Source organism: Schistocerca americana, chromosome 1, assembly GCF_021461395.2.
Source record: "Schistocerca americana isolate TAMUIC-IGC-003095 chromosome 1, iqSchAmer2.1, whole genome shotgun sequence".
Lineage (NCBI taxonomy): Eukaryota > Metazoa > Arthropoda > Insecta > Orthoptera > Acrididae > Schistocerca > Schistocerca americana.
The window spans coordinates 1,160,603,763-1,160,619,039 of NC_060119.1; the positions used below are offsets into that span (position 1 = coordinate 1,160,603,763).

The 15,277-nt window shown below is 42.0% G+C and overlaps 1 protein-coding gene across 1 annotated transcript in view; it reads left to right on the plus strand.

Moving 5' to 3' along the window:
- The window catches only part of LOC124551788 (ionotropic receptor 25a-like), a 250,148-nt gene that overhangs the window by 215,481 nt on the left and 19,390 nt on the right, over positions 1 to 15,277 (plus strand). Inside the window, exon 14 of the mRNA XM_047126467.1 lies at positions 13,692 to 13,839. Within this exon, the coding sequence (XP_046982423.1) occupies positions 13,692 to 13,839 (148 nt within the window). The remainder of the gene's footprint in view (positions 1 to 13,691; positions 13,840 to 15,277) is intronic.

The window sequence follows — 15,277 nt, forward strand, 5'->3', positions numbered from 1 at the left end:
TTCCTTGCTTGCTGATGCTGACTGGTTTTGTTGATACGTGTGATATTAGCAAGTTTCTTTTTCGGAGTGTATTTTGCAAGATTTTAGTGAGTTTTACTTGCTTGTGAAACCAGCGCAATATGAATTCAGTGTGCAATTCAATAGGTAAAAACTTGGAACACGGCCATAGGATGCAAGTGAAAGAACTTTGTGCACCCAGACCCGATCTAACGATCAATCAAGAACAGAAACAGTGCAAATCTAGGCAAGGATACAACCGCAGTTTTAATAGAGCAATGTACGATGCAGCCGAGTGGTTGTGTGGTTGTGAAGTGAAAAATGCATTTTTCTGTTTCACCTGTCTTCGTACAAATAGTACTGACAGTGCCTGGACTGAAGCTGGTATCACTGACTTAAAGAATTTTCACGCAAAGGTGAAAAAACATAATTCCAGCGAAAAACATTTAACTTCGAGCTTTGGAGGTAAACTACAATAAACGCCTTAAATTTAGAACTGAAAACACCAAAAATATTAAGCAGCCGCAAAGTTAACATTCATCGCATTAAAGATCTCTCCGAAACGCGTCTTTTCATATGATTTGCTGCAAAGTGTCAGAAAATGTAATGATGACGTATAAAAACACTAACCAAAGATTTTAACTCGAAGTTAGCCTCTAATGATATTTAATAAATACCTGATTATAGAAGGCACAGTACGTAAAATTATGGGTAGAGAGTGATCTGCCCACCCCCCTCCCCCTGAATTCTTAGTTGTTTATGTCAGACTAATCTGTAACGTAACCAGAGGTCTATATTGGCTCCGATTGATAAATGCCGCAGCCTTCCCCAATATAGAAACCACGAGCCGCGCCTGCTCTCTGGTAATATGTTCCTGTATGGGTCTTAGCAGGAGGCGCTCATAGATCTTGCTGAGAGTTGGCAAGAGGCTAATCGGCCTGTAGTGCTGCGGGAATAGAGGGTCTTTCCCTGGTTTGTGTATCGCGACCACTTCCGCGTGTTTCCAGCAAGCTGGGAACTCGCGGGTACGAGTAATCTCGTTTAAGACGTTCGCAAGGTGTTCGATCGCCGTGGGTGGGAGGTTTTTGACCAACTGGTTGGTGACACTGTCATATCCTGGCGCCTTTTTAGAGGGGAGAGACCTAATTACTTTTGCCACGTCTTCAGGGGCAAAAACTGTGGGTTCGTCCTCTGGGTCCTCCTCAGCATTGAGGAAGACAGCCAGTTGACGACGGACCACTCTTTCATGCTCATCATCCTGGGGTTCTGCCGCTTGGAACTGCTTCTCGAAAGTGTCGGCGAGGGCGTTGGCCTTTTCAGTATGGCTGTAGGCCAGATCCCGCTCGCCGTGCAGTGGCGGCATCCTAGCGCGTCTTTTTGTGAATTGTTTGGTTGCGTGCCAAAGTGTGTGATCGTCTACTTTGAGGGCTGTGAGGCGGTTTTGCCATTGCTGGTTTCTGTGCTCATTGAGCGCTACCTTCAACTCTCTCTGTAGACGATTGAGCAGCCTCCTTGTGGCCTGGTTTCTGGTTATCTTCCACTCTTTTGCCACTCTGTTCTTACGTCGAATTTGAGCTAGCAAGTGTTCCGGGAGCTGTATTTGCGGCGGCGGGCCATCCCTTTGTGGAGGGGTGGCCTCTTTTGCTGCCTGCAGGATGATACCTGTTAGGTCTTGTAGCGCTTGCTCTACTGTTTCGGCAGTAGGTGGCGGAGCGCGAGCGATATCAGAGGCGACAGTTTCTCGGTATCGCTCCCAGTTTGTGCGTTTGTAAGACGTCTGGTACCGTGGGAGTGCTACCCATTCTCCCACGTCGACCTCTAGAATCACTGGGTTGTGGTCGGAGGACATTCTGTTGATTGTCCTCGCGGTCACAAACCCCGTAATCCTCCTGGTGAGAGCTATGTCTAACACGTCGGGCCTACCTCCATTTTTTGGGTTAACGTCCCGTCCGGAACTTTATATCCGCTGGACTACGAGCTTCTCTGCATCCTCGGCGCCGGTCGGACCAATCAGACGCGAGTGGAATCGGCGCGGTGGTCCGTGGTAGTGTTGGGTGGGAGGGGGGGGGGGGGGAGCCGCGGGCGCCGGTTCCTGGCGTCTCGTCTCGGTGCGACCTGTTTATTCCATCCGCCACCACCGACCTGCCTCCATCGGTGCGCTCTCGTCTCATTCTCGATAATGTTGTGTTCCACGCGCTGCTGAATTGGAATCCACTATCCCGATTGACCAGGTTATCACTGATCCGTACCTCCTCTGCCTCTTTAATAATAGAGTCCCAGAAACCTTTCGCTCTTCACAGTCTCTTGGTTTCTTCAAGTTGAAACGTGTGTTTTTCACTGAGGCTGTGCTCCGCTACCGCGGATTTTTCTTTTTGTCCGTGGTAGACGCTTCTCACATGTTCAGAGATGCGATGTGTTACGCAGCGCTGTGTCTGTCCCATATATTGTTTCCCAAATTCACGGGAAATACTGTAGACACTCGGTGTTCTTAGACCCAGGTTGTCCTTCATTGAGCCCAGCATATTTCTGATTTTTGCTGGAGGATGGAAGATGGTTTTTATGTTGTTCTTCTCCAGTATCCTGGCAATCTTGACCGTGGGCGGCCCTGCGTACGGGAGGAACGGCAGACCTTTATTGTTCTCTTCTTCCTGAAGGTCCGTCTCCTTCTTCTTCTTGCTCATCTTGAGAGCGCGTCTAATCTGCGTTTCGGTGTATCCATTCTTCTGCAAGGTTTTCTTCAGGTGCTGAATCTCAGTAGATAAACCGTCCTTGTCGCATATGTCATGAGCTCTGCAGACAAGAGTAGTGAGCACGGATTTCCGTTGTGCTGGGTGATGGCATGTTCTTGAAAGTCTCTTCCCGATGAGAGTACTTTAAGAACATTGTACCTTCAGCACTTAACAAATCAGCCAGAACATTATAACCAACTACCTAACAGCTGGTATGTCCAACTGTGGCACGGATAATAGCAGTTATGCGTCGTGGCATGGAGGTAATGAGGCCTTGCCACACAAGTCCGCAAATTCCGGGCAGGAGAGCCAAGAAGTCTGACGCCAAGTTCAATCACATACCAGATATGTTCGATCGGCAGTGATCCATGCTCTGTGGAACATTCACTTGGGTATCCATATGTCCAGTGTAACTCGTACCATGGTGGCCAAGGAGTATCGTTCACTGGTTGCAGACGACGTACATCGCTTCATGACGATCATGTTTCCCGATCTGGCAATTTGGGGGACCAGCACATCATTTGGAACTCGCCACTGTGTTTCTCGAACCACTCCATCACATTCCTGGCCTTGTGACATGTCGCATTATCCTGCTGAAAAATGCCACTGCCGTCGGGAAACATGATCGTCATGAAGGGATGTACGTAGTCTGCAACCAGTGAACGATACTCCTTGGCCGTCATGGTACCTTGTACGAGTTCCACTGGAGATACGGATGCCCGTGTGAATGTTCCACAGAGCATAACAGAGCCGCCGCCAGCTTCTCTCTGTCCCGCAGTGCAAGTGCCAAGGAGCTGTTCCCTTGGAAAATGACGGATTCGCACCCTCCCATGGGCATGATGTGGACGTATCAGTATTCATCAGACCATACAACTCTCTGCCACTGCGCCAGCGTCCAGTGCCAATGGTCATGTACCCATTTCAGTTGTAGTTGCCGATGTTGTGGTGTTAACATTGGCACATACATGGGTTGTCAATTGTGGAAGCCCATCATTAGGAGTGTCTGGTGCACTGTGTGTTCAGATACACTTGTACTCTGCGCAGCATTGAAGTCTGAAATTAGTTCCGCCATCTGTGATGAGGAATGGCCAGCCAACCCCACGACGTCTGGCCATGGTTTCACCTTGGTTTCCTCAAGTGTTGAAGACAGTCACCACAGCACTCCTCAAGTACCCAACAAGTCGTTCAGTTTCTGAAATGCTCGTGCTGAGCCTCCGGGCCATCATAATTTGCCCTCGGTCAAACTCAGATAGATCGCGCGCCTTCACTATTCTACACAATGACAGCAAGGACGACGGTCATAATGTTCTATCTGATCAGTGTACTTTTCTGTCAGCACTTACAAGAGATTCAACAGAGTTCATGTTGACACTGCACACGAAAGCTCATTCCTGCGCAGTAAACAACCAACTTGAAACACAAATTGCCGTTTGTAGAAATCATTAAATTCAAGTAGTAATATCTGTCAACATGTTCGCTTGACTAAATGTGAAAGAAACCCTCTAAACCGGTGCACTCTCCTCTTAGAAATACAAATGGATAACTGTATGATAAAATCCAAAACTTAACATGCTGTAACTCATTCAGAATCCCACAAAATGGGTTTTTCGATTAGCACAATTATAACATACACTGACACATGATCTAATTTTGTGGTATAGTGAGTGAAATGGCATATCTGACGAGTGTGCTATCATCTAGTGAGATTTATGCCAAGCGAATAGGGATAAAAGTCTGCTGTAGTGTGCTACCATCTATTGATGTAAACTTGTAGGTGACTGGTTAGGGCTAGTTTGTATTTGAAACATAAGCAGGGACAACGAGACATTTGGGCCCTGCAACGAACTTGTGATGTCTTGTCAGCTTGTCACCACATTTCGCGAATGCTTAGCTTTGTGCACAACCCACAGGAAATTAATATTTAATTGAAATGATGCCCACTAAAGGTCTTAAATTTGTCGTGTGCTATCGAGAACGTGCATGCATTTAAACATGCACTCAAGAATTATTAAAACTCTTCTGAAATACACACATCAAAAAAAGTTTTGCATCACCTCGGTTGCGAGAGTTCTGGAACCTGTACAGAAAACTGAAATAGAGGTCAACATAAACATCATCTCCGCCCTTCTTATTGCTCGTGAAAACCACACATTGCATGTTGTACCACCATACAGCGAGACCTTCAGAGGTGGTGGTCTAGATTACTGTACACACCAATACTTCCAATACCCAGTACCACATCCTCTTGCATTGGTGCATGCCTGTATTCGTCGTGGCATACTATCCACAAGTTGGTCCAGATTGTCCCACTCCTCAACGGCGATTCGGCGTAGATCCCTCAGAGTGGTTGGTGGGTCACGTCGTCCATAAACAGCCCTTTTCAATCTATCCCGGGCATGTTCGATAGGGTTCATGTCTGGAGAACTTGCTGGCCGCTCTAGGCGAGCGATGTCGCTATCCTGAAGAAAGTCATTCACAAGATGTGCACGATGGGGGCTCAAATTGTCGTCCATGAAGACGAATGCCTCGCCAATATGCTGTCGATATGGTTGCACTATCGGTCGGAGGATTGCATTCGCGTATTGTGCAGCCACTACTGCGTCTTCCATGACCACCAGCGGCGTATCCCGGCCCCAAATAATGCCACCCCAAAACAGCAGGGAACCTCCACCTTGCTGCACTCGCTGGACAGCGTGTGTAAAGCGTACAGCCTGGCCGGGTTGCCTCCAAACACGTATCCGACGATTGTCTGGTTGGAGGCATATGCAACATTCATCGGTGAAGAGAACGTGATGCCAATCCTGAGAGGTCCATGTGGCACTTTGTTGGGCCCATCTGTACCCAGCTGCATGGTGTCGTGGCTGCAAAGATGGACCTCGCCATGGACGTCGGGAGTGCGATTGCGCATCATGCAGCCTATTGCGCACAGTTTGAATTGTAACACGACGTCCTGTGGCTGCACGAAAAGCATTATTCAACATGGTGGCGTTGCTGTCAGGGTTCCTCCGAGCCATTATCCGTAGGCAGCGGTCATCCACTGCAGTAGTAGCCCTCGGCGGCCTGAGCGAGGCATTTCATCAACAGTTCCTGTCTCTCTGTATCTCCTCCATGTCCGAACAGCATCGCTTTGGTTCACTCCAAGGCGCCTCGACACTTCCCTTGTTGAGAGCCCTTCCTGGCATAAAGTAACAAAGCGGACGCGATCGAACCGCGGTATTGACTGTCAAGGCATGGTTGAACTACAGACAACACGAGCTGTATACCTCCTTCCTGGTGGAATGACTGGAACTGATCGGCTGTCGCACCCCCTAGGTCTCATAGGCGCTCCTCATGCATGGTTGTTTACATCTTTGGGAGGGTTTAGTGACATCTCTGAACAGTCAAAGGGACTGTGTCTGTGATACAATATCTACAGTCAACGTCTATCTTCAGGAGTTCTGGGAACTGGGTTGATGCAAAACTTGTTTTACTGGTCCCCCACCATAGATGGCTGCTGGCACTCGTAAGACCTGCAGGGTCATGTGCTGTGACTTAGACGCCACAACCTGTCTTTCGCGTGGGTCACACTCATAAGGCAATTACATCATGCAAACTGAAGATGTGCTAGCGACTGGGGTGCCAAGTTTCACAGAGTATAGAGGAGTGGTGATGTAGCACAGCATGGGATGTTTCAGATTCCCGTATCTATGCTACATTTAACATCATTCAAAGAAAAATAAACAACTCCACAAGGTTCCCCAAAATAAGGTGTTCACGTGCTCTTGTGCTCTTAAACGGCAGCCGCCGCTGCCTATCCTCGAGGCGGTTTAAGAATTTTCCTCACAGCTCACAGTGCTGCTGCCAGCTTTTTTCCGTGAAGCACTAACGGCTGCAGCCGAAAACAGTAGCCATCTAAAGAGCTGTGAAAACATTCACGCATTGTCATAGAGACGTTTACAGAGTCACGTTACGTTATTGGTTGAGGTAGGGCCACGAAGCTCCTCTGCCCAGCCTCTCCAAATGTCATGGATCAACTAATATCGACTCAACCCTAGACACCTATATAGGTCAATGAAATTTGAAGGATGTTAGGTGTTAACCGGAACTTCACTCAGTTTCAACAAACCGATTTTTCTGTTCGTTAAGTTGTTAGCTATTTTGCTTTCCGATGAGGACAGTACGAAAGCATTGCTCCACGGCCTACGTGGTCACTAAACACCAGATAAGACTCTGTACAGGATACGGTGGCCGACACGTAGTGACAAACTTTCGTCCAAAGCGCTGGGCGAATTCCTTCATTTGTTAGGAAGGGCGGCCAACAGTCTTTGTCTGCTCTGAGCAGGCCGGTGACGACAATCTAGGCGCATGCCCTGAATCTTTGGCACACAGGTTTAGAGAAACAGTTCTGCAAAAAAATTCATTTTTCCATTGCTCATAGCTTTGTATGTCAACTTCATTATGATGTACCTATCATTTCGTTAATGGTCATAGTTATTGTGATATTTGCATGTAAGTAAGAGACTGCATCAAATTCAAAAAAGGTTGCTCTGGTAAATAGTGATCGCTATGATTTTGCTTTTGATGCATATAACATAATATGTTGCTGCATATGAAATTTAGCTAACATACTGAATTGTGCTTTAGACTCGGGTGCAGGCCTGTGTCACCAATCTCGAGAAAACTGATCTGATGTACCACACTCATTTACAGTCGTTTACGCCTGCGATGAAGCCAGAGTGAAATATCCGCATTTCCCATATTTCATAAACGGTCTGAAATCTTAAAATGAGATTTTGACAAATGATTGCACGTAAACAGGAGAGCATTTTGCCTTATGGTTAGTATGCAAAACTTCGTTATCTATCGTGTTATTCCACTAACTATAGACCCTTTTGATGAAAGAATGTGATTTTTAGCGTCATAGATAGCTGGTGAAACGAGGGAGATGCTACGGATTTTAGAACAACATTATTGAAGACATAACACATTTATTTTTGTACCGAGGGCGTGCTTTTTCATCAATTATTGAGCTTACTTTTCCTCAGTTCCTCATTTAGTAAACTTAACAGATCACTGTTTCAGTATTCTCTCGCAATTACGTCTACACAACATGTTGCTGAGGTGACACTGTATAAACTCAGCTGTGTTGTGGCAGAAGAAGGAAATTTTAACATGACAACAAGTAAAATGTGTGGGTTTTACTTAAAATTCGCCGTTCATAACGCTTCTCTGAAAGTTATAAACGGTTAACAAGCAAGGCGAAATGAAATCGCTGCTTTTGCTGTATTTTGAGCGGAATTCCTTTGGGATACTAACCAAAGCAAAGGTGACAGAACTGTTTAATGGTCACCATACAAGTGTGGGCATGGAAAGGTTCCACTTAATATTTACAAAAAAAATGTGAGCTTCAGCTTCATTTCAGAACTGCAGCTCTCCTCCAGCGCTCGGGATTTCCCCTACAGCGCCTGCCTGTACCCACCACCACTACCGCTCTCCTCACACGTGCCCTGCCGATTGTGCATCTGCCGGCCATGTTACTCTGCGCGCACTCTACTTGAGGTCTCACTTGACACTAATGTATGCCACTAAACAATGAGATAGTAACAACCAGTTCCTCTTTCAACAAAGAGAAACAGCTGATAACTTCAAAAAATATAACCATTGGGATCAGAAAAATTTCATGAAAAGCTTTGTTAGGAGTATAGCACTGTAAGGGTCAAAGCACTGACATCAATGAAGACAGAACCAAACAATAAAAATCCTGTGACATGTGATGGTATTCGAGAGTGCTGAAGAGCAGATTGAGTGGTCCAGTAAGTAATGAAGATGTCCTGCAACAAGTCAACAAAACAATGCTAATAAAGGACATTCTGAATCGAAGAAGTAGAATCATTGGGCACATCTTACTCTTTTAGTCATTGCTGAAAACTATAGCTGAAGGAATGGTGTGAGGACAGAATCGCAAGGACTGGCCTAAATATGAAAACGTTCTTTAAAACAGTGGTGGAACACCACTTGTCGAAAATATTCATTCCGTTTCATTCACTCATGCTGTAACAGTAACTGGTTACATCCTCTTATGTTAACTTGATCGACAAGTTCAGGTCTGCATCCCACAAAGAGAGACCTTACATATTGTAGGATTGCCAACAGTCCCTGTTTTGTGGGGATCGTCCCTACTTTTGTACAATTAATGGAAAGGCCGCTCCCATTGCTCTGTAGAACTTTATTTAGTGGACAAAATTGAACAAACAGTTGCAGAGCGCATGGGAAACTAATAATTTTCTATAATTGCCCAGTGTCTCTACATGATTATGCCGGGACTCTCCTAAATCCCTACTTTTTTGGTTTAGGTACTTTCACAGTCTTACTTTTTTATACTTTTTTGTTTCTTTATTTCTTTAGCATCCGTGTCATCATACAAACGGTATTGGACTTGTTACACATAGAAATTAAAAAATATGGAATATGCAAAAGGAAATTTGTTACAACATACACCAGTGAATTAACAATTTCTTTGTGTTTGAATGGCGAATAATAATTTGTTCTCCAGTAATAACTGTATGTAGAATAAAAAGTAATATAGATAGTGAAGTAGTATAGTATAAACTGAATCATACAAAGATAGAAACTTGTCACAGAATTTGTCATACAACTGCATTCATATATTGGAGCTTAGTTTATAAAATCATTTTCTTGATTTTCAAGATATTCATTCGCTGAGCAGCAACATCTAGCAATTAAAAATTTTCTAAATTCTAATCCAAAATTTATATCATCCTTCAACTCTTTAATGTATTGAGGCAATGAACTGTAGAGCTTAATACCCATATAGCTTACATGCTTCTGAGTTTGTGCTCCTTTTATTTGTTCTACAAGGAGATCATCCCTGTTCTTGTGTTCTAAATGTGACAGTCAGCATTTTTGTGCAGATTGCTTAGATTTGCTTTGGTTAAGAGAGTACACATTTAAAAACATAGAGCGATGGCAGATTAAGTATTTCTAATTTTCTGAAAATAGGCCTGTGGTGAGTATGTGTAGGACTGTGGGTAATTATTCGAATGGCCCATTTTTGTAAGACAAACTTATTTTAAATTAGGTTTCGACATTCCAAAGTATGCCATTCTGATGCCTTCTAATGTGCAAATATTTACAGTAGCTCTCAGTGCAAAAAGGACTGATTTAAGTCTTTGTGTAAGGAATCTTACATTGTCTTCCCAATTCATAGCTTTAGCTACACACGTTCCTAACAGTTTTGCAAACTGTATTCTTCCTTTTAGTCTGTCCGCCAGTTCTACATTGTCTTCACCCTGAATCATTTTACCAAGCTGTGTGTAATTTGATATAATTAAATTTTCCTTGAGACATTTGAGTCTCATCTTGTTTTCTTTGCATTCAGTGTAAATTTATTTTCACTGAACCAAGTCTCAGTAGTTTTTACGATTTTATCAATAGCAGAATTTAATGAGTTTTAAAAATCACTCTAACTAGACATGAATCATCTGCATTTTGGCTGTATCATACTGTAACAGTAAATTGTCCAGATATATGAGAAAAAGTGATGCTGCCCTGGAGTACTCCTAAAAGAAACAAACCTTTTTTTTTTTATCTGAATTAACAGTGGCGTGCTCTACAATCTGAGATCTGTGTCTGAGATATGACTGTGTAAATTTTAATTTCATGTTCTTAAATATTTCATCTCATTATTGGTAGCCAAAGTCAATATGTGAAAATACATGTAAGAGCAACAAGACAACGGCTTTAAAAGTTAGTTGTTTCACCATCTCATTTTCATAATACTGTAGCAAGTGTTGAAGAAGCAGTTGTATTTATGAAGCGACTGAGTGAATAACTATTGATCTTTCATACTTTTGCTGTCCTATAAGTGCAAAACATTATTAATATTACTGTACAGTGATCTTAGGGTTTCCAAAGCCCAATTCATGTTTAAAATGCTCAGTAAATTAATTGGAAATACAAAATGCACACCATATGACAAGTACATCTATTAAGTGACAGACCTGTCACATTGATTTTCACCTATGTGTAGGGTAAATACTGTTAACTTTTAAATATTTTAAGTTTCAAGTATAGTATTTGTAGTTTAGTTTTGATGTGAGGATAAAAACAGATAAACATTATTAAGAACTGCACATTTTTAGTCAACTGCAACTTTTTGATTGAAGTGTCCTGACTTTTGACTTTAAACAGATGGTGACCCTACACATTGCCCTCATGAGTCGTTTCTCTATCTAACTATGCAAGATATTTTTCAGAAAAGTTAATTAGAACAATTCGCATCACAATCACATGAGTTTCCAGTACAGGTAGTAAGTTTTTCATTCAGTATTACAACTGCATGATCTGATTAACCAGGTTCAACATACCTGTAATACTTGCCTTCGCTACTGTTACTTCACATTTGAAATCTGTAATAAGTTCACTTGATAAGTTGCTTTCAGTGCGTATATCATCCAGTCACCAGAGCTAGAGTGTCAGCATAACATTACAAAACAAGATATTCATTTTTTTCCATTTTTGTTTCAATGTTCCTTGATGTCTTGTTTTTGTCTGACTGACTCTGACTAATTAGTAAAAAGATATAAACTTGTCCTCAATCAAAAGGGTGAATATCACAGTGCTTTATGAGACATGTTTGTTCTGCAGATGGTATGCCTCCACCTTCCTCCAACCTGTGTGAGCTAACCTAATCAGTCAGTTATAGAGAAACTTTCAGTTTGATATGGAATCAGATCCACATAAACGATGAATTTTCAGAGTTTAAAGGTGAAGAAAAATTCTTTTATTAATGAGGGATCTAACCCCAAGCATTTGGAACCATAATTTGACATTTCTCTGCTTAGTCACTGGACACAAAAGTATTATTCAATGGTTATTGAAAATGACTGATAAGACAAACACAGTTTAGCTGTTGATATACAGGGTGTACATAAAGTCCGGGAATGCTTTCAATTATTTATAGCACCATAACTAAACATAGTACAGATGTCATACACATTGCATTTTGAAGAGAAACTCTGCAAAGTTTTTTTACAATCATTCGATATGCAAACCATGAGTGACCCAGCAGACATCAATACCATAATCGAATTCTTGCCATACCCATCCCAGCATGGCATCGTCGACTGTGGTAGTCACTTCTCCGTATTCTCTCCTGAAACTCTGCTACATCATGTAGTAGAGGCAGTAAATACACCAGATCTTTAAAGTGTCCCCAAAGAAAAAAGTCAAACGGAGTGAGATCTGGTGATCGGGGAAGCCATTCCATGAAACAGCTATCCCCTTCTGTAGCACGGCCAATCTGTCAATGTGACAGCTCCATGTTTGCAACTAGTGCTGACTATCGGCAAATTACCAAACTACGCTGTGATGGTATACATGAAAAAAAAATTTCAGGGTTTCTCTTCAAAATGACATATGTATGATATCTGAACAATGTTTGGTTCTTGTGTACTTTATGTACACCCTGTATTTTATGGTAGAATTTTATTGCAACAAACATTATTGAGTGTAGAAAATTGCGCTCACTGTTGTTCCCCATCAGTGAAATGACAAAAGTACTAGTTCTTAATTAGATATAATACCATTTTGCTTGACAAAAAAGTGAAGTGCCCAGGAAGGGAGGAAAACAAAATGAAACTTCATGGTTTGAGGTTTGAGAGAGTATGTAATGTTATTGCACTAATTACAAAACTGTCAAATTTACAAAAGATAATTGACCGTACAAGCCCACTTGTCAGTATAATGTTGCAGCCCCTCTATGCTGGGTGCACTGCAACGATTTGGTTGGGAAGGCTGTCATAGAGCTGTTGTATCCTCACCTCTGGCAAGCTGACCCACAACTGTTGACCGAGTTGACATCTGAGCTAGTCTCAAACATGTTCTATAAGGGACAGATCTGGGGATCTTACTGGTCATGGAAATACCTCAAAATCTTGCAGGCAGTTCACAGACACATGGGCTATCTTTGGATGATCATTGTCCTGTTGAAAAATGGCACTGCAATTTTATCACATGAGAGGTAATACATGAAGACAATAGACATCTGGGACATACCAGTGTAAAGTTAAGAGTTCACTCGATCACTACCAGCTGCAACCTGAAGTCGTGCCCCACGATTCCCCACTCTATTACGCCAACAGTATCACCTCTGTGCCTCTCCAAACATTGGAAGAATGGGATCTCTCAGTAGGTAACCTCCATACTATCTGACGATGCTCATGTAGGGTAGTCCAGAAACACGACTCATCACAGAACACAATGAGACACATTTCACAGCAGTCCTTGCTTCCCATTCTTGCCACCACTCCAGACACAGCCATTTGTATTATTGTGTTAATGGCACTCTACACATGGGACTGTAATTCCCTATTCCAGCTGCCACTAGTCTCCGATCAATGGTATGGGATAGCTCAGAATGTTGTAGGGAGTCCATCACTTGTTTTTGGTGGCAGGTGTAGGAGTGAGGGGTTTATGTTGTGCTTGGTTCTTGATTATGAGTATGCCTGCCCTCATGTTCTCATACAGTTCACCATTGAGCCACTGTCACATTCAAATGCCTCACAAATCTGGATATGGCACAATTTGACCAGCCAGCCAAATGGAGATCCACAGTGAGGCCCCTTCCAAAATCTGTCAGATTCTGATAAAGCTGTCTCACACGAGTATGTGGCATCTCTGTGTCCTTCAGTTATCACTCAACATCTGATGCTGCTCATGCCCCTTATATATCCTACCAGACCTGGTAACAACACTGAACATGAACAACACTAATGCACTCTGGTGGCTGTTCAACCTGTCACAGAGTATTGTGACTCTACTCATTTACATAGCCACCGACGGTGAGTATGCGTACAAAGTTGCATTCACTTCAGAACCACGTCTTCTGGCTGCTTCACTTTTCCTGTAAGATAGTGTATCATTTACACAACTTGCCAGAAATGTGAACTTATTTCATCTTTACAGTGTTTGGAAAGACATCACACTGAACAGTTCAAGTGACCAGTCTAAGTACAGGGTATGGGACTACCCCATCAAGGAGCAGTATGGGCATATCCTTCAAGCTATTGACCAGGCAGGGCCAGTGCCCAATGCATCTGTTGGCTTCCAAAAGGTATACCATCTAATAATACAGGGTATTGTTGGAACTTACTGCTAGACTAAACTGCATGCCAAACTAGGACACAAACCAGACCTCTGCTTGTTGTGGGCAATGCACCTACCGAGATATCCATGCACAAGTCACAACCAATCGTCACTGCTTTATTTCTCAAGAATTATCAAAACTGTGCATTGTATAGCAGAATGAAGGATTCATTCTAGAATGCAATTATTATGGAGAGTTTATATTAAAGTAAGTCTCAGAAATAAATTTCATAATAAAATGAGCCTTTAGTCATATAATATATGGATAGATATAGATCTAACAACATACATGAGTATATAGAGTAGACATCTGCAGTGACAGATTATACACAAAGAAGTTTTTTGCACAAATGAACTGGAACAAAATAATGTAACTAGAAAAATTTCACCTTTTTTCAAAGCCATGACATTTTTCTAAATGTCATTGCTCTTGAGAACATGGTAAGGCATTCATTGTCAACAGTTTTACATACTAATAAAAGAGTGAACTGTTTCTCATTAATATCCTACTGTCAGACTTAAATTAATGATAGTAAATAGGAAACTTAACCAACAGAAAATAAATTAATTGTAGCTGCCACTTAATACTAAAGCATCAGTATTTTTTGAACTATTTGCATTCTTGTAGAGTACTTATTACCTGAATAAATGGATATGTGCTTGTGTTAGTATTTAGCTTGTCACCAAATGTAAGTAACATAAAAGTTTGCATCTTAATGTGAAGAAATCATGAATCCCATCAAGGTTTTTCTAAAGTGTTCTATATTTTGGCTATATCCTTATCAGTATTGTGAAATAAGTACTGAAATACTACTCACAAGTGAAAAAAGATACCTACATACCACATACAAAAACAGGAACAATCAAAACAAGTTTTGCCAGAAAACAAAAAGAAAAAATACTTTCAGTATGAAGTTCTTAGGAGAAAAAGACAAGGCACAGAATGAAAAACTTTTCCAAAATCATATGTTGAGTTTTCAAATATCTTTTGTGCATCGTATACAAAAGATGTGTAATAAGCTCAATGAAGATACAGTACAACACAAGAAACCTGGATTTACTGGTATAAGGAAGGAAGAGCCATTCACACCATCGAGACAAAAGAGAAACAATGAGGTGACAAATGATATCTGCATATTAAAAACAACTTTAATATTCCTTAAGCAAAAGCAAGGAACTAATTGTATTAATTAATATCCATAGTTTCTCAATTAGCTGATGATAGACCATTTTCATTTCCTAATATTCATTCATATGTTCATAATCCATTCTTTATATCCTGTCACAAAGGAAAAGCTACTACAGTTCACAACTATGATACTGGTAACAGAAGTAAAACTAATTTTTTTGTAGACCCTGTATAGGGTTCAGAAAGCAGCTACCCGTAGAGATCAGGCAGTAAATTG